Below are 20,400 nucleotides of genomic sequence, written 5' to 3'. Positions count from 1 at the left end.
TCAACAGTTTTAGTACAGTTCCACATTTTTCATGACAGTAGCATCAATCTGTTATTCTCCTCCTGGGGATGGGGTTCTAAAGCAAAAGCTGTATGTGGGGCTGGGGATGTGGCTCAAGCAGTAGCACGCTCACCTGGCATGCATGCAGCCCGGGTTCAATCCTCAGCACCACATACAAACAAAGATGTTGTGTCTGCCGAGAACTAAAAAAAATAAATATTAAAAAAAAGCTGTATGTGTTTGTTGTCCACGAGGCTTATAGAATGCAGAGCTTGGTGACAAGCACTGTGTAAAGGATGCTACAATGACTATTCTGTTCAGTAAATTGAGTGATTAGAAACTAGAAGGCCTGGATTTGGATTCTGGGATGCAAAAAAACCTCATGAGAACAATGACAATAACACCATAAACCACATATGATACCTCTGCTGCATAGTCCTCTTCTCAGCTAGCCTCGGTGTCATGACAATAAAACCATTAACCAGCAACTTCATCATTAATATCAATTCATATATTGTCCTCTCTCTATGTCAATGTCTCTCAGCCTGAGCACTGTTGGCCTCTGGACTAGGTAAATTCTCCATCACAGGGCTGCCCTATACATTATAAGATGTCTCTCAGCATTTGTGGCCTCTGCCTACTAGGTGTTCCTTGTCCCCAGTGGTGACAGCCTAAAATGTGTCTCCAAACACTGCCAGATGTTCCCTGGGGGAAGAGAACAAAATGACCCCCTGTTGTGAACCACCCCTTTATATGAAGTACAGAAGAGAGTATATCATGTTGACAAGTCATCTTCCTGTTTCAGTTTGAGAAATTTGGAAAAGCCGTGAATTATGCTGATGCTGCCCTCTCCTTCACCGAATGTGGCAATGCCATGGAACGCGACCCTCTGGAAGCAAAGTCCCCGTACACCATGTACTCTGAGACTGTGGAGCTCCTCAGGTAAATGGCCTTTCTGTAGTCATCTCCCTAAGCTTATTTTAGCCAGAATTAGAAGTTTCTATTTTTTAAGTATCATTTCCATATTATAATAATGTGTCTAAGTCATCTTCTTCTTAGAAGTCATCATAATTAGTTCTGGCCATTTTATTAATACCATGGAAAATTTATAATTGATGGACACTGGTTTTATAAATTATCCCCTTCTGAGGTTATAATGTGAGTCTTATAATTTGCAATATTCATAAAATTAAAATGGAAACATAGTGGGTGGAAGTAAAGCATAATCAATTTGCCATTTGGCATCATCAACTTGTCTTTTCAAAGGCACAGTTTTATAATTCAAAACAAAGTGGTGCTCCCGGGATTTCTATTACAAGCAATATTTTGTAAGAATTTGTATCTTAGTTATTAAAAGGGGTGTGGGTACTGTTCAAACTCCAAGTCAGCATTTAAGGCTGCATTATGGAGCAGATTTTCTGTAGATCTAAAATAAGAAAAAAACAGACAAGGTGGTAGTAGGGGGTGTGGGGTAAAGATTGGAAGAGGAGAATAGAAGAAGGTATTATTCCCTGCACACATTATTAGTTTCATTTATGTTTTAAATGAAATTTCTGACCTGTTGGTCTTAGTGGAATAGAATTTGTGGGAAATTGAAGAATTCCTAGAGGAGAAAGATGGAGTTGGAGAAGAAGAGAGTTTCACTTGTGTTTTTTGTGTTTTACAGTGATTTACAAATATTAGTAAAATAATTTATTTCATTCCTGAATTGTGGATAAGCATCATCATTCACTAGATGGACCAAATAATCATTTCTGGTTGAGTGAGCAGTTCTTTACCCATAGGCCCTTATGTCCTAATCCCCTCTGGCTCAATTACAAAATAATGCCTGGATTAATCTTTACTCTCATGCTTGTATCTGCATAAACTATTACAAATCTAAGGATATTCATATATAAGCCTTCAGACAAACATTGGACAGATTTACCATTCATATTCTCCTCAGGAAGTATTCCAAAAGACCAAAAAGAAAGAAAACTATTATCAAAATCAACACTGTCCCATAGAATTAGACATTTAGTTAGAGCCACATAAGTAAGGAGATTCCAAGGAAAACTGCACACTTTCCCACCTGGTCAGGTAGCCATCTTTCTCATTGAGCTGCTCTTAGATGTAGGCACCACAGCAGAGTGTAAAGTAATTCTCTTCAACTTAGTTTGTACACTGTGGAAGCTGCTACTACTGCCATTTTGTTGTTTTCAAGGGAGATTGATTTTTTTGTGTCTGTCTAGTCAAGGTTCCCTGCAATTTTCAAAGTTGTACAGGGTAAACATTTTGTCAAAAATTACAGTGATTCAAAATTGAGAGCAAACATTAGTGAGCAAACATGGAGACAATTCATGCTCTGTAGCCATCCAAAAATGAAAATTAAAACAGGCATATGTTAAATTAACAAGAAAATGTAACACTGTTAATAAATACCATTAGAAGAGAAAAGAAAAATTATGGTGAACTAGGCCTCTCCTACACACTGCTGATGGGAGTAGAAATTGATCACTAGAAATTCAGGGCAATTTAGCATTGCGTCAGAAAGCCACACAAACAAGCTTTTATGTCTTTTGATCTAGTAAATCACTTCTGGATATTTGAATTTCCTCTATTGAAGACAGACAAAAGCCATGAGAATAGAACAAGTTACTTTTATGGTGTTCAGTTTGACATTATTAAAAACTTAAAATAACTTAAAAACTGATTGTTTTAGAAGCAAACCAAATATCAATAATAAAAAAGTAATTAATTACATGACAGAATGCTCAAAGTAGTTTGCAGCCATTGAAATGCAATAATGATGGCCACATTCAGCCAAATGAAAATGTTAATAAACTAATGTTAAAATAAAATCAAGTCTGGGGGTATAGCTCAGTGGTAGAGAACTTGCCTAGCATGTGGGAGGCCCTGGATTTGGTTGCCAACACTGCAAATAAAAAAGCAAACGTAAGCTGCAGATTTATATGCACACTACAGTTATGACCATGAAAAGCATGTATATACATCTGGATCAAACTGGAAGGGAAATGAGATCATGGCTCTAATTAGGGGTGAGATTATAGGTGTTTTTCCTTTGTATATATTTTTCTTTCTTATTAATTTTTCTAGAAAAATACAATCTTAAAAAACACAAAAGCAAAATACTCAATTTTATTTTGTGGTGAAAGTGTGATACAAATCATTATTTAATGTTTATTTCCATTAGGAAACATTTATTTTCCCTTAATTGTTTAGAAAATGGTTTTTTCTAAGTATGATTTAGTTTTTGTTATATGATATTTTATTCCCCATGAAAGTGTATTTCAAGGGAACCTAGTGAAAGTTAATGGAGAATTTATTGGCATTCACTTTAAAGTCAATATTTTTAAACTTTATTTTGATGTAATTGTAGACTCATGTGAAGTTGTAGGAACTAATAGAGGTCCTATGTACCATTCACCCAGTCCTCCCCCTAATAGTAGTAGCTTATATAACTATGGTACAGTATCACACCAGGGCATTGGCATTGCCACAGTTCAGGACATAATTCAGATTTCACCAGGATTTTTTTTTTTTACAGATTTGACCAGTTTAGAATGCACTCATTTATGTGTCTTCTCTATATTTTTATGTTTTATATTTTCTATAAATTGCAGTGTGTATGATTTTTTTTAATGAGAGAAATTTCAGTTGGGAATAAAATGAGTTAAAATAGCTAGGTCTTCCAGTCCATTTAAGCAATTGAAACTCCACTATCAAGTCACTTCAAATGTGGTTGCAATTAGAGGGGGATTGTAATATGAACATAGTTTTTAGTAGTGCAATATTATGTTGAAGAGATTTTTATTGCTCTCTACCCGGCAGTACGCTGGCTACAGAGAAAGAGCCCTATTTTATTCATTCAAATAATTATAGTTGCTCTGAGCCCTGGGAATCTGCAATAGAAATGTATTTGTGAAAACAAGGTGGGGACATCACAATACTTGACATTTTGGTTATCCAGTTGTCAAAGAAAGTTAGATTTATTACATAATAAAACCCCTTTGCTTAATATCACCATAGCAGAAGGGACCACATCCAGTGTGCAAGTCCCTTTGTTGGAAAGTGTTCACTCATCAGAACGGGAATAATATCTAGGAGAGCAGGTTGGATAGAATGCTGAGAAAGCCCAAAGTCTTGGGGGGTAAGAGTGGGGTCCTAGTGTTCCAGGGAGGCTGGTGGAAGTGAGGGCTTCTGTTGCTTTCTCAAAAATGAGAACTAGTCCAGGCTGCTTGTGCATGGACTCTAAACTTCCTTATGTACACTGAACTCCATTACTTATTCTAGCACAAGTACCTGTGAAATTGCATTAAAGCTCAGACAATGATTTTATGCAATGAATTGATTTTCAAGAGTCTAAATGTCTAGAGTGGAATGTGCTTGGCTAGAAGGAAAAAAATGGGAACTACTCAACCCTTTATCACCCCAGAGTGGAACAGTAACAATTAAAGAGAATGGAACGACAAAATATACAAGCACCATAAATTAAAGGCACTTAGACCTTAAGATGCTGTGAAATTGACCTTCCTTAAAAAAAAAAAAAAAAACCTCAACCACTTTCTATAAGAATATGTTTAAAACCTGAGCCATTAGAAAAGACCTTTTAACTGTGTGATTGAAGTCTCCCCATGACCATGTCAAACATAATTGTTTATTATTTACATCATGTGTCATAAATTGAACTGAGACTGACATTTTTATCCACCTTTCATTGAAAACCAAAAATGTGGTTTAGCTAGAATGTTCCTAGAAACAGTATTTTGCCAGTACTTAGACACATACACAAACACAGTCATTGCACAGTATTGTTCTAGACCATGGCTCATGATTTAGTTAACTTCTTCAGAGGTCAATTACAGATGTCACATCAATCCTCTTATGCTGTTTTCACGATCATTTTATATATGTTTTAAGGAAAGTACTAGTCAGTCCTCCTGCCCCTAGCAAATGTGAGGCTAACTTATTCAGGTGATCAGAATGCCACCTGCTTTGGGAATTTCTGAAGGGGAATCCAAATTCCACTTAAGTTTTTCTTTTCTCTTCAAAGGTATGCTATGAGGCTGAAGAACTTTGCAAGCCCCTTGGCTTCAGATGGTGACAAAAAGCTAGCAGTATTATGGTGAGTCCCATAGAGGCCACAAGGAAATAGCTGAAATGCCACAGGAGGATGTGAAAACTCCAGATCGACTTAAGCTGCTTACCCTGTATTATTATTCTTATTTTCCATTGAACTATTAAAGAATAACTAATGGTTTTTTTCAGTCACTGACTAAATAGTTACTCTCCTAATTTATACACTTATCAAAATGGGGTTTTAATGCTTCCCTCTTCTTTTCAATCTAACAATAGGCAAGTAACTGTAAAATATGAATCATTATTGCTTTATAATTTCTAGGTTTCTCTAGGCATTAACAAAATCTTTTCCTCATCACCACAGCTACCGATGTTTATCACTTCTCTATTTGAGGATGTTTAAACTGAAGAAGGACCATGCTATGAAATACTCCAGATCACTGATGGAATATTTTAAGGTAATCCTTATTTTGTATAATTTATACGTATAGGATGATAAAATGCCTAATGAAAAGTGGCAGGCATGTTATTAAATGTCAAATGACAAAGTCAAGGTTGTTGCTGCCAGAGGCTTAACCTCTCTCCTCCCTGCTGGCCATGGCCCTCCCCCCCTCCATGCTTCCTTTAGTGTCATCAGTGAGCTCACATCTGATTTGATTCCAGGGTGAGAAGGTACAATAGTGCAATCCCCTGATCATTTTCTGGACTGACCAAATAGACTGGTTACAATTAGGGAGATGTTGTCCTCTCTGCACCAACAAGGTAGGCGCAATTTGTAGCTATAGGTATGACCCATTTCTGATTAAACAGGAAGTGAGCACAGGAGAGAAGTGAGAGAAGTCACTGTGGCCAACCTGGCTGTGGGTGGATATCTTTACCCCTGAAAATCCTTTGGCCATGGGAATCTTAGAGTGCAGTGGTTGTAATTTAAGATAATCCATTGCCTTGGTTAATGCAACAGACAGAAAAATAAAGCCATCATATAGGGAGCCAGAATTTTGAATTTGCAAGCAAAAAATAAAAAGATGGGCAACCACACAATATAATGCCAAAATCTGGAAATGAGCCCAGATAAGAATTGCAAGCAGTAGCCTGGTGCTAATCTTGGCCACTTCACACTCCAACACTGGCCATGATTTAGAGTTGGGGAGGCTCAAGGCTCCCTTTTATTTGCAAGGTCTCAAAAGAAATTACCTTTTTATTCTTTCCCCAATTGCATTAGACTGCTTGGCTCAGTTGCATCAAAGCAGTTGTTTGGAATAAATCCAACCATGCCCCTACATCAAATACTCAGTGAGTAGTAGTGCATAGTCACATGAGGATAGCATGACTCAGTTGGGAAAAAGAGCGGGATCCCAGCTATTATGAGGCAGGGACACAAAGCCATAAAGCTGATGCTCATGTGAGTGAGAGGGGCTCACATACATTAGCTCCCATCCATTCAAATGTCTCCCCTCTCAACCTGTTCTGTAGAATGTGATTTTTGCACATCCATGAGCATCAGCAGTCCCCTACAAGACCTGTGAAACCACAGTGCTGGGTTTTACCCCCAGAGTATGTGATTCTGCACTTCTAGGACATGGCTTGAGAATGTATGGATTTAAAACGTTCCCCTGTGCTGCTTCTTCTGCTGGTCTTATTATCACACTTTGAGAGCTGCTGATCTAGTATCTGTCCTCTGTAGCCTGTCCAGTGTAGCTTTCAAGGCATTGCAAAATACTAGACAGACACTAAGTAACTCATTCATCTGGGAGTGTATTGAGCTTCTTGAAGGTTAAAACTGGAGTCTGTAGAGTGGCTGCAGAGCACCATGGCATTCTTACTGGACTCCTGAAAATGCTGACTTTCTTCTTAATACCCCTTTTGTAAAAGAGGCCGGGCTAAAGTTTGGGAGGTACTGGAAGAACCTCAGCTGAGCTGTGCCTGTGGAGAGCAGGTCTGACTCCGGCTCAGTGCCACAGGTGTCTGCCCATCTGTGCTGCTTGGGCTCCAGTGTGGTGAGGTCATTATAATGAGCCTGATCCCTGTCATGTTACAGTGATCCTGCCAGGTTTCCCTCTGATCTGCAAAGGTGTGGCTACAAAAGTACAGGAAACCAATTCTTTAAACTAGTCCAGTTTTATCAGAGGAACAAAAGAATGTTTAGCATTCCACTTTCCATTTCGACACAGCACTGGAGCAGTTGCATTTCCTGACAGGGAAACCCATCCCTCATGAAAATTTGCATGTAAAGATAGCTAATCAAGGTGATTCCCAATACAAACAAACAGAAAACATTGCCTGGTTCTAGCACATTCATAAGATATCACAAATTATAGCCCAGCCTGTATCCCAGGGAAAAAGTTTGCAACTGGAGCTAAAGGTGAAAAGCTTACTTGTGCTCTGAAGAGCTTGTTTTGCAGAATAAATTTCAGATGAGGATAATTAAACCACTTCTTGGAGAACCGAGTCTGATTTCACTGGGCCTTTTAGTATATACGATCTTTCATCAAGTGACTTTCATGGTCCTGATTGGAGCCCACTAATTATCCTAACCAGCTATTTTCATCGAGTGAGCGTCGTGGTGTGCTGACGTGCACATACATCCCAGCTCTGCATCCCGAAATGCTGCAATCAATATTAATGTACTCTAAATCACACTTCCATCTGTTTCTGAATTAATAAAACACAAAATAGATGTCCTTATTTCCCTTTCTCTCTCTCTTTTAGCAAAATGCTTCAAAAGTCACTCAGATACCATCTCCATGGGTAGGCAATGGAAAGTAAGTATTTTATAAAAATTGCTTTTTCATGCAAATAAGTGATTGAAAAGGACCCCAAATATTTTGCATTGACAATTCAAAATTGAAGGTCAATTTCAGGATTATAGTCATTTTTGTACACACAGAATTCTAGCCAGGTCCCAGTTGATGGCAAGACAGAAAAGTTGAAATGGATATAGTTCCACATTCTTTCACTATTTGATCTTTAAGTCAAACTATGGCTATAACAATATCTGCTAATGAGATAGCAAGCACCATGCCATTTTAAGGGGACAGGGTAAAGTTAACTCCATTGCAGTGATTTGTCAATGATTCGTTCAGTAATGAAAGACCAATGAAATATTCATTGATATATGGTAAGTACTATTTAATAAAACCAAAGGCATAATAGAGTTGAAAATGTGAAGGCACTTAGTCAGCCAATTATCTGAACCTTCATGATGATTTTTATATGAATACTAAAATACCTGACCTAAAATAAAAAGCATCTACTCTAATGCTGATCTAAAGCTCATTGAACTCACTCAGGCCTGCTGCCTTATTTAGAGTTCTGTCTGCTGGGGGCCTCACCCAGTCTACACAGCACTGGAGTGAGAAACCTAGACCTGAGGCTGCTCAGAGCACATAGGGTGAGCTAAGTGGGCCTCTTGGTTTCTAGGTTTGTTTCTCTTTTCCTAAAATGAAGGGTCTGGACCTGATGGCCTCTGAGACCCGCTGAAGAGAGATATTTCTTCTGGAAGATGATTTTGATCTCAGTTGTGTCTCTACCACAAACTGGCCTCATGCCTTTGCTAACTTTTCCTGAGCATTCATGTCTCCTCTGGTTCCAAATCCCCCCTCCCCACTCCAAGCCCGCTTCCCACCAGTAGGGGGAAGGGAAACTAGATGACTGTAGACAACATGGGTTTGCAAAGAGCCTGCTTTATAACTCCAAACTGCTTTCTATATTTTTCATCATTTCAAAATTCTTGCATCTCTGATCAAAACACTTTCTTCAAAAGTAAAATAGTCTTTATAAGTATCTACAAAGCATACTCCAAAAGCAGTCGTACAATGAACTCTACTTTGAGATCATAAAAACATTCAGAGCAAGGGAACAGATCCATTAAAAACTACACATTAACTCAATTACTGTATTGAAAGGAAGCACCGTTTAAATTGTTGAATGAGGTCTTACTCTTATATTGATGGACAAAAGAGAGGGAACACTTCTCTCTGGAAGTTCAGAAAATAAAAATAACCATTGAAAGGCCAAGAGAAAGCTATTTTCTCTGAGCACAGAATGAAGCAAAGGCAAGGTCAGGTAAGCAGCTATTAAAGGATCACTGGTTTTTTTTTTTTTTTTTTAATTCTGAAACGAAAGAACTCAAACACATTCTAAGCTTGTGGAGTCACATTAAAAGCCCACTGAAATGATTTTTAAGCAGCTTCTGTCTGAAGAAAGCACACTCCCTTTGGTAGGCTGGCAAGCTTTTGAATGAGGCAGCTCCAAATAGTCACCCTGGGGTTATATCCCGTTCATTCAGCAAACACTTCAAGCACATCTGCTCTACACCAGGCCCTATATCACGATGGTCTGGGGAAACAGAGATGAATGGCATGTGGTCCCTGCACCACAGAAGAACACAGTCCAGCAAAGGGAGGTGACAAGTATAAATGCAGTGCTTTGGAAGGCCAGGAGGAAGAGTTTAGTTTTTCCTACTTGACCAGATAAGGCTTCTTATCAACAGGCAAGATTATTGCCTGGTTTCCCAGTGAATGAGGATACTGGATCCCATTGAGGGCCCCTCATATCACCTTTCTGTGGAAGAACCCCCTGATTTCAAACTCTTTATGGCTGCTAGTTATTGGGAAGTCAATTGCCCAGAGGTGGCCATGGCCAACTTACTCATGGATCAGGGCTCCACAGGAAAACATATGGAGAGATGAATGAATGGAGGGTTGAGAATAGACCCTTAGGAACTAGCTTTCATGGTAGCCAGGAAGAAATTACAGAAAAGCAGTTGAAAAAAGAAGAAAATTCTGCTTGTTATAGGGCAGGGGTCTAGCAATTTTTCTCTATAAAAGCCAGATATTACATATTTGGGGTTTTTCAGGACCATAACCAAAACCAAGAATATTATCTAGAATAATTTGTGAGAGAAAACAAAAATCCACATTTTTACTGATGAAATTCAAATATTCTTACAAGTGCATTTTAAAAATATTAGTCAACTAATGAATAGGAAGGATTTTTAAAAGAAAAAAACTAACATTTCACTTAATTTTAATTCAAAAATTAATTGACAACTCATTAATTTATTCAATCTTTTCAAAGCATTCATAATTTACAGGCCACACTGAAACAGGAAGTAGACCAAATTTGCAGACTCATGATATAGAGTTGTAGAAGCCATGGTGTGGAAAGTTTAAAAGGGTGGGACAACTATTTCAAATTTGACAGATAATAAAAAGAAAGATGGCTAGGAAAGCAATTGAATTTTGAAAGAAGGAGGCCATTTGAGACCTTCAGAAGAGCTCTTTCAGTAGAAGGGATGTTTCCACTCGTTTGGGATATTGGCCAGTCCAAGGAGTGCAAGGAATCTGGTCATCATTGGAGGGACCATCAGATCAAACAAAACTTCTCCCCAGTCTTATGGAGTTGTGGCCTGTGTGAACATAGATGACATACCCATGGACCCTGGGAGAGTACTGGAAATAAACCAATGTGGGAATAAAGGTAAGTATAGAGACCGTTACATGTCAAATGAGATGCAGAAGGGCATTTGGAGGAAAAGAGACTTGATGTCAAATCCTGGCTGTTTGGATAATTTCCTGTATGGCTCTTAGGAAGGAGCAGAGAGAACTTCTCTGATGCCATATTGTCATCTGGGAGACAGTAGCAGTAGAAACTTTCCTGTAGTTGTTGGGAGGCCTAGAGATAACATTGATGAAGCTCTAGGAACAATGCAGTAGCTAGTCAATGGATGGTTACTGTAGCTGCTGCCAGTTATTGTTGACATTATCACCTTAAATTGGGAAGCATAAGCAATCCTGCCCGTAGAACCCCTATAGGTCTTACTCTGTACTTCCCTTTTGGCACTTACTCTAGATTGCCAGAAAATAATGTGTTCTCCTCCTCTATTAAAATATTTTGCCTTTTCAAATAAGGGGTCATTTATTCCTTCATCCATCAAATATATATTGAATGCCCACTATGTCTAAAACACTCTGCCAGGCCTTTTACAAATAAACACATCATCTTTGTTCTTCTACCCTCCAGAGCACTTTATATGTAGTGGACATGAAATAAGAAATAGAGGGAACTCATTCATTTATTCAATTGGTGTTCATTGCATATTTATTATGTACCAACCAGTGTTCAAGATATTGGGTATAGCACAGGACAAAACTGACAAAAATTCCTGCCCCCACATAAGTCATGTTGAAGGAAAAACACAATTAAAAACGTGATATGCTAGATGATGGTAAATGTGGAGAAAACTGAAAGAAGGAAAAAGGACAGAAAGGGCTACTGGAGATGCGACAAAGGAACAGTGATACAGTCTTGAACAGGTCCATTAGAGAAGTATGATGGTAGACCAAGCCATGCAGACATCTTGGAAAGTACATTCTAAGCAGAAAGAAGTGGAGTGTAGCAGATGGCTTCAAAGAATAGCGAGGAGCCTTGAGTGGCTAGAGAGGAAAAAGCATGGTGAGTTGGAGCAGGATGGTAAGGTGGACTTGGTGGGAAGCATGTGCCTTCAAAGTGTGAGAAAAGGATAGATCTGTGAATAGACACACAGCAAAAGCTCCTGAAGAGACCTCTAAGCACTATAAAGGTCCTATTGGATCTGGCAAGCTCGCCAAGGTGAACGAGGTCTGCTTAGAAATGTATCCTAAGAAACTGTGATTATGGCAAAGAGATAAGCACATTTGAACTTGTCCATTTTTTTTAGTACAACATGATATGCAAACATGCTTGTTAGAGCATTTTATCACAGTGTCTAGTATGAGACTAGGAATAACCGAAAATAGATTCCTACCCTCATTCTTCTTGCCTCTGTTCTTGAGTATTTCCGAGATCAAAAGTAGGAACTGAAACGGAAAGAAAGCCCTTTAATACCAATTCAGTGTAATAAATGGCAACAGGCTCTTTAAAATTGACATATAATAATTGTACGTACTTATGAAGTATAATTTGATACAGGTATACATACAACATGTAATGATCAAATCATTGTAGTTTGCATTTTCAACTCCTTAAAATTTATCACTTCTTTCTGCTATGAATCTGTGAACTCCTCACTTCTAGGTCTTTATAAAAGAGTTGTTACAAACTATGGTCACCTCCTGTGCTGTAGAACACCAGAATTTATTCCTCCTATGTAACTGACTCTTGGTTCCTATTATGGTACCTCTCCCCCCACCACCACCCAGTGACCACGAGTCTATTCTGCTTCCATGAAATCTGCATTTTTAGCTTTCAAATATGAGTTAGAGAGTTTTTTTAAGATGTATGAGTTTCAGAGTCATGATTCAGTTTCCCTTGTGTCTTCTGGATGTGGCTGAAAATCACTGAATCAACTCTTTTATTTCAGTCTAGGAAAGTAGGACCCAACAAGGGGAAAGAATATACTTAGGAGCACATGGCAATTGTGTGGCAGAGTTGAGACTAGAACCCAAATCCTTGGGATTTTAGTACTGCACTGTTCCTTTTTCAACATTTGTGATATCTGTCAGCTTTGTCATTTTCTCTAGAGATTATAAATGAGAATATATTCCTTTCTTGCCATAAATTGACATTTAAGACTTAATAATCACCACTGAGAAAAAGACTAGAAAATAGCATTCACACTAGGACAGCCAAGAAATCCAGCATTCACTGCTTTTTTTGTCGTTAGCTAATCCTTCTGTGCCAAGGTCCTCATCCCATTCTTGTCCTGAGAACAAGTAATTCTATCAAATAAGAAAACATCTCAGAAACCATAAATATAGCAGAAAAATCCTCACACACTCTTAAAGAAGACAAGTACAGACCAGATATGAGAATCCACTTTCTCCCTCAGACCAGAATATACCAGAAGATATGCTCTGTTTGGCAAAAATGGTTCAAATGTCTCATGTGGCCCTGGGCACAGTCTGTGTAGGTCTCAAGAAGAGCATTTCAGCTGTAATTGCTCCCGCTGCTCCCACAGCTAGTCAGTAGCACTTCAGCATCTTGCTTGTGATTGCTGTTCCCCAAATCAGATGTGTGTACTGCCCATCAGGGTGTGCATCCACTCTAGGAGCAGGTGTGGGCTCTGAGAAACACAGCTACCCAGGAAATCCAGACTTGCCAAGATCAGTAGCTGATAAGCGAGTGGGGGATGAGATAGGGTTCCTTGGTGATGTGCTGGGGTGCAGAAGGTCACACAGGCAGACTCCAAGAATCCCAAACAAGCTCTCTCCATGTCTTTTATTCATCTGTTCATTCATTTATTCATTCATTTAGAGACAGGATCTCACTTTGTTACCCAGGTTCGCCTCAAATTCCTAGCCTCAAGTGATACTCTAGCTTATACCCCCTGAGTAGCTGTGACAATAGGATTGCATCACCCTGCCTTTTACTCCCTGTTACTTTTACTCCCCTGGAATGTCCTGTTCTCATAAAATGGTGCATTTGCCTAGGAAGTTGTCTCAAGTATGGTTCAGGGGGATAGGAGGTCAAGGGACCCATAGTCTTTGTTCCTGTGCACAGGAAGCCACCCACACATCAAGGACTGTCACTGGGCAAGCCTGCAGCAGGCCAACCCTAAGCACAGGCCCTGGAGGAAAAATTATCTCCATGCTGTGTGAAGCCAGCAGGTAACTCCTTGTTACTGATGTTAAAAAAGTTCAATGAAAATCTATGTCCCAAAATTGGTGCTACCCGAAGTAGTGACTCTGAAGCCTTCTCTTTATAAACCAGCATGCAGGTGAACCGTCAGCAATTAACAGCCCATGTCTGTAGCACATCTTAAAGAATCCTAAGGAGATATTCAGAATCCTACTTTTTCTCCAGCTTTCCCAATACTGCTCCTTGGGGGGCTTTTAAGAACTGCACTTGGCTTATTGTGGTAACTGTATTTGGAACAAACTGTCATTGTGGTTTCCACAAAACACTTTGATGATAGACCAATATTGCACATCAAGTGTTTTCTAACTGCCAGTAGCTATTCTGGCAGCAGATAGAGAAATCATAGTAGCTCTGAGCTGTTTATTTCTTTGAAACATTGCAACACTTGTCATACATATTCAAAGTAAGAGCTACATTTTGGGGGAGAAGTAATGCCACAGAAAGATTCACCCAGCTCTCTCTAGTGTTTTAAAACAAAAAAAAAGCATTGTCCATAGAACCCTCAGTGGTGGTTACAAATGTGGAGGTCTTTAATGTTTCAGGTTAGAAAATGAGAAGAGGGGGCTCATTGCATGGCCTAGCACTGTATCCCTGGGTGCCTTAGTTAGATGAGGCAGGTACACACTGGTGATAAACTCTCTACACTGGAACTTCTGGAAAAAAGCTATTGTGTTGATAAGACCTATAGGATGTATTCTGAGAAGAGCCAGTGGGATTGTGGGAACAAGGTATGCTCCACTGGGGCTTCAGCACACTAACCTTTGCTCTGGCAAATAATATTCCGAGGAGATCCCAGTGTGATGAAGGCCTACAATTCCACTGTCAGTCTTCCCCTACCAGCCTAACAAGGTCTCTCTGCTTCCCAGGAATACTCCATCCCCTGTGTCTCTGAACAACGTCTCTCCCATCAATGCAATGGGGAACTGTAACAACGGCCCTGTCACCATCCCGCAGCGCATTCACCACATGGCTGCCAGCCATGTCAACATTACTAGTAATGTGTTACGGGGCTACGAACACTGGGACATGGCTGACAAACTGACAAGAGAGAACAAAGGTATGCTCATCTGCTGCATCCATGGATCACAGGCCATGATGAAGTCACCTGTGCTTTGAAGGACTAGAGTTGGTATCCTGTCTTTTGGTGTCTCTGAGTTCCAGGGCTTAGATAAGAGAAAGTTAGCTCAGGACTGACACAGTGACCTATTTTTGCTGAATGAAAAAGGCCTGGAATTTTGTTCTCCTTTAAAAGCATAAACTAATCTGATCTATGATATATTGGCAAATAGCTATTTTGGAATTTCGCTTACTGACAAGGATTAGCACAGACAAACAGAGGCAGATGCAAAAAGTGATTTGCAAATTAATTAAGATCCTGTTATTTTTTTTTTTTTTTTTGAGAAGTAAGGTTGAACTAAGGCCATCCACCTTCATTATATTCATCAATTCCAGTTGAACACATGATGATGTGTCTTGCATTTGGAAGCCAGGACCAAAGTTCAGCTAGTATTTTGCACACACCAGCTGGAATGAAGGATTAGGGTCATGTTCATGGAAACATGTGAGGCTCACTGCAAAACAAATGTGAAGACCGTGCTTCACTAGAGAGGGGGTCAGTGATTATCGGTGACTCATGCTGCCACCCTCTGTGACCTTAGCTGTCATTTAGACTCACAACAATGCCTCACCATCTTAACGAAGTTGGGAAGTAAAATTAAAAACCACACGTTTGCCCTGGCAATTCATTTGACTTGGCCAATTCTGGCCCAGCAACTACAGACTGCCCACCACAGTCAAGGTGATTTTAGATGTGAGCTTTTCAGAATCAGACTGCAAAGAGGTGACATTCTAGAATAGTAGAATTTTCTGGCTAGTAATGGAAAGGCATTATCATCCATCAAAATCCAAGTGGCATTGTGTGAGCTTGGATGCTAGTAGGTCCCAAGTAGTTTTATGGCTTTCCAGGGATCAGCTTGAAGATGCCAGCCACATATATGACCACAGAAGTTCCAATGGGTTTGACCAAAAAAGATGTACTGGGTCTCTTGGTCCAAATCTTCTAAGCCCCAGAGTCCTCACACTCCACAGCTCTCCGTCCATTTCCACCCAGGCCCCAGGGTTTCACCCTGTTTCTCTTCTCTTCTAAAAGCTGCCACTCTGGTCTCTAGTTTGGTTCTTCCCAGTGCCTGATCATGGAATGAGGCCTAGTCTTCCCAGCCCTACTCCTTGCTACCCATTACTACTGTATTGCTGAGTATGTGGGTAGCAGCCCCATTGGAACAAGAAGAATACAGATTTTTTAGCCTGGTAGTTCTATTTTGAAGCCTGCCTGGCTCATGCATCACCTAGAAAACCTTTGTAAGTTACTTGAATCTGTAATCTGCTCCCTAACTTCCCTCTAATGCATATAACAGCAATGCTGCTGCTGAAACTACTCAAAAAGTGAGAAAGATGAATGGAATAATGTATGTCAAGCACTTAGCATAAAATATAGCATGCAAGGTAGAAATCCTACAAATATTTATTATATTTCCTTAGTGCATAGCATTATATATTATATACATAATACATAGATACATAATGCTAAACTCTGTGGCTATCAAATCTCATTCCATAATTTGAGACTTTAATCCTAATCCCAGCTATAAATGTATACTAACTCGTGGGAATATGTGCATGCATTAGTTATATCTATGTGTTAGCCAATTTCCATATCAAAGATACTGCATTATATGCTTTATTATTTGTTGTATCATGTATCCCCATTTTATAGATGAAGAAACTGAGGCTTAGTGAAGAAACTCATCCATGATATCATAGCTCCCAATGTTTATTAGAAATAGGAATTAAAACTAGAAGTTTCTTATTATAGAGTCCAAACTCTTAACAATAGGCTACACTGTCCATCTAGAAAGCAAGATTAATAACAGGTCCTCAGGAACCTCCGGTAAGATCCTGAATTCAATCATTGCAACAATGGATAAGTCTTCCCTTGTTGCATATAGAGTTCTGGAAATCCAGAAAGAACTGGCTCAGACAACAGGCCCATCTACGGGTTCTAGAATTGCAAGCAAAGACATAGGCATCCTAAGATGTCTAGCTTGTCTCTTCTTCACTCTTTCTTATTTTGTATTGGTAACTGGAGGGCAGCTCAGTATTTATGGATTTCCTTTGTAATTGCATCTATTTTCAAAATCTGTTAAAGTAATTCTTTCTAAATTAACTGTAGAACTTTCCAGGAGTGACGTGGTTGCTGTGCTGATGTTAGGGTGAAACATTGTTAATCTTGTTATTAGCATAGCCTGTCAAGGAGCTGCTAAAATATCTGCCTAATATTGAATCAAAACAACTCTATCACTCTACCAGCAGAGAGAGAATGTGTCCCGCCAATGCTGTCATTGGGCTCTTCAGTGGGCTGGGGAGAAGGCCTAGTTTGGAATTTTCTGCTCATTGCCTTGAATTTCACATATCATTTCTATCTGCTTAGATTTGAGGATTCTTTCCCCACCTCGCTTGTCCTGACAAAAACAAGGGAACTGAGGAGCTTCTCTTTTGATGGGAACTATACATCCCACTGGAGATAACCAGACACTTGAATCTTTTGCCAACCAATGGTGCAGTAGAGATAGGTGCGGTTGGTTCTCTCATTAGGATGGCTCTGCCCCCACCCTCTGCATGCCCAGCCAGATAGCTTATTGCAGAAGGTTCTGGTGCCAAAACAGGCCATGGGTTGATGCTGCCCTCTAGCTTTAGATCTAGAAGCCCCATTCCCTACCTGCCCCAGCTGCATATACTGCTCACTTAAGAAGTCATAAAAATGTTGATCTGGGTATCTACTTAACAATTTCATAGGAAGCTTTTTACAGAATACCCAGGGGATGCCCTGGCTCACAGGAGGCAGTGACTAGGTCGTTTAATAATCTTCTTAGTATTTTATTATGTAAGAAAATATTTTAGATGCCATAAGTAATTTACTTCTTTATCAGCAGAAATTACTTTTTATTGCATAGTACAGGTTAAAAAGTATCACATAATCAAATGAAGTTGATACCTAGACAAGGAGTCCATATGTTATACATAACATAAAGAATAAATGCATTGTTTAGTGAAATACCATCTGCTGAGCAATCAAGCGCATGTAACCCATGCATGGAAATTGCTTTCCAAGGAGGAAGGAGAGCATCCCAAGCACTTTAAGGGAGCCTCCAGTCCCACTCCCATCCTGTTCCCAGACTCGCCACCCTCAACCAGCATACGCATGATTTCCTTATGGCTGAGGCTACCTCCTCTTTCAGGAGCTAACAAAGAGGAGGCCAGCGACCCTTCTTATAACCAAGCATCAAAGAAGTCAATTCGAGTGCTGAAAGAGGACCCCTATCTATTTTTTAGCTATCATATAGTTTTTTCCAGGTACCCTCCTAGGCAGACATTTTAAAATCCCAGTCACCCCAGTTGGTTGTAGAGCCTCGGGGCTGCTCCTTTCCCTTAATCAGCCAGAGAGAACAGTAAAATGGTAGGGCCATTCTACAATTCATATCCTTGGGGGCACAGGAAGTTGTAATATGACAGATATTTGCAGGTCATTTTCATCCCTAAAGTAATCTGTAATAAGACTTAATAAATCAGAATACTCCAAGATATTTACTTAGCTCTGAATGCTGATAGCTATAGTTGCTATCCAGATTCACTGGTTTTCTCTGCATCATGCCATGAAAAATCAGTAAACTTGATTCATTTAGACAAAATGAAAGTTATTTTTTTTAACTCAGTAGCTTTTAGATGGCAAACTGCTGAATATCAGATAGATCCTGAAGTATCTAAGGACCTCTTACTTTGGGATATAAAGACACTTTCCTAAATACAAATTTATAACATATAAATATGATGCTCTTATATGGCATAATATACATTTAATAAAGTGTATTTTAAAACATTTATATACTGTATAGATATATGTGAATATCTAGACAAATACCTTATGTTTATATATAATATATGTAGTGATATATATGGGTATGTATAACAAACTTCCACAGGATTATTATGCAATTTTAGGATATGCTGAGAAGACACGTAGTGAATTCAGTAACATATTTTAATTAATTTTGTCTTTTATTACTGGTGACAACACTAACATTATTTGTGTTATAAAGTTTGGGGAGCTTAATAAATATTAAAATAATAGTTCTTGATATACACATGGAACTTTGGTTCCCTTGGAGGCACTCTATAAATTTTGGTTGAATGAATAACTGCCTGGGTGGTTGAACAAATGAATACATTTTCCAATGTCCACATGATTTTGGTGTTACATAAGGACAGCTTCTCAACCTGGTGCACATTGATATTATTTAAAGTTCTGACCAAGGACTACTCTGATTTGCAGAATTCTTCGGTGATCTGGACACGTTGATGGGGCCTCTGACCCAGCACAGCAGCATGACCAATCTCGTCCGCTACGTTCGCCAGGGACTGTGTTGGCTGCGCATCGATGCCCATTTGTTGTAGTGGGTTCTCTCCTCTCTCTAGCGTCACCACCCATCACTCTACCTCTACCAGCACACCGATGGTCACTGGTGGAACTCCACTCATTTGGGAAAAGTTCTCTTTGGTTATGTTTGTTTTTATGCTTCTTTTGATACCTGTGAAAAAACTGAATTCATTGTAAGTGGACACTACAACTTGAGGGCAGTATATGTTTTATTCTTTTTCAGTATTCGAAACACATTTCTCAGATCCCACCATCTTTTTGTGCTTTATGGAATGATAATACCTACAATATTGTTTTAAGTCCACATTACCCAAAGCAAAAAAAAAAAAAAATGGGAAGCATGTGTGATGATGACAGGTTCCTGAGAAATGAAACAAGTGGTCTCACATGTATATGAAAACTTAGACACAAGGGACCTGCAAAGATTCTCAGCAACAGCTATCCCCCAAACTCTGCTCTTAATTTCAGAAAAGAATATACTTCAGAATCCATTGTTAAACTTGTGTGGTTCCCACAAACTCAATCTTTAGGAGAGAATTTTCTTTGTCAAAACCCACTGGTTAGATATTAGAGCAACATTATAAATTCAAAAAATCAGGAAAATTAAAGAGCATAGCAATGACACTCTTGAAACAATGCTATGCCACAACCCAATGACTGTTTTTTTTCACATCCCATTCCTTATTCCCTATATTGTTTAGATTTTAGTGATGAGGAAGGGTGACATTTATTTTGACAACTTTAAGGCATCAGCTGGCATAAATATTTTTTAACTCCATGATTTGAAGCTTAAATCCTCACCTGAGACGCTCTTTGTGCATAGGTTCTCCTTTTGAGGACCATTTTGATGGATGCACACTTTAGTAGCCATAATGCTCACTTCAGTCTTAAAGTTGAGAGATAAGAGAGGTCTGGGAAATATCCAATAAGGAATTCACACCTCGTTTGCAGTTGGTAGACAGATCCATAACTGGCAGGATTTTTAAATTGTATTTTGCTCTATATATGGAAACAAATTCTCACTAGCTAGAAGGAATAATATACAATTTGCTTCCTATGGTATTAGAATCTGTACTTCTCCAGTTATTATCCACATTTTCTATCTTACAGGGTTTCTTTCTTTTACTTTTTCTTTTATCTTTTTTCCCTTTACTTTTCCTATTTTTGGGGGGAGGGACCTATTAGCTTTTGAATGAAATACAATCACTGAT

At 39.1% G+C, this 20,400-nt stretch overlaps 1 protein-coding gene across 1 annotated transcript in view; it reads left to right on the top strand.

The window, feature by feature from the left end:
- The window catches only part of Aff2 (ALF transcription elongation factor 2), a 321,062-nt gene extending 301,856 nt beyond the window's left edge, over window positions 1–19,206 (top strand). Inside the window, exons 16-21 of the mRNA XM_077794011.1 lie at window positions 806–942; window positions 5,054–5,125; window positions 5,444–5,537; window positions 7,789–7,841; window positions 14,565–14,755; window positions 19,085–19,206. Of these exons, the coding sequence (XP_077650137.1) occupies window positions 806–942; window positions 5,054–5,125; window positions 5,444–5,537; window positions 7,789–7,841; window positions 14,565–14,755; window positions 19,085–19,206 (669 nt within the window). The remainder of the gene's footprint in view (window positions 1–805; window positions 943–5,053; window positions 5,126–5,443; window positions 5,538–7,788; window positions 7,842–14,564; window positions 14,756–19,084) is intronic.
- Window positions 19,207–20,400: the final 1,194 nt, after the last annotated feature.

Source organism: Urocitellus parryii, chromosome X (assembly GCF_045843805.1).
Source record: "Urocitellus parryii isolate mUroPar1 chromosome X, mUroPar1.hap1, whole genome shotgun sequence".
In the NCBI taxonomy this organism is placed as follows: Eukaryota; Metazoa; Chordata; class Mammalia; order Rodentia; family Sciuridae; genus Urocitellus; species Urocitellus parryii.
Note: the sequence above shows the minus strand (reverse complement) of the source record. Positions and strands in the feature narration are given on the sequence as shown.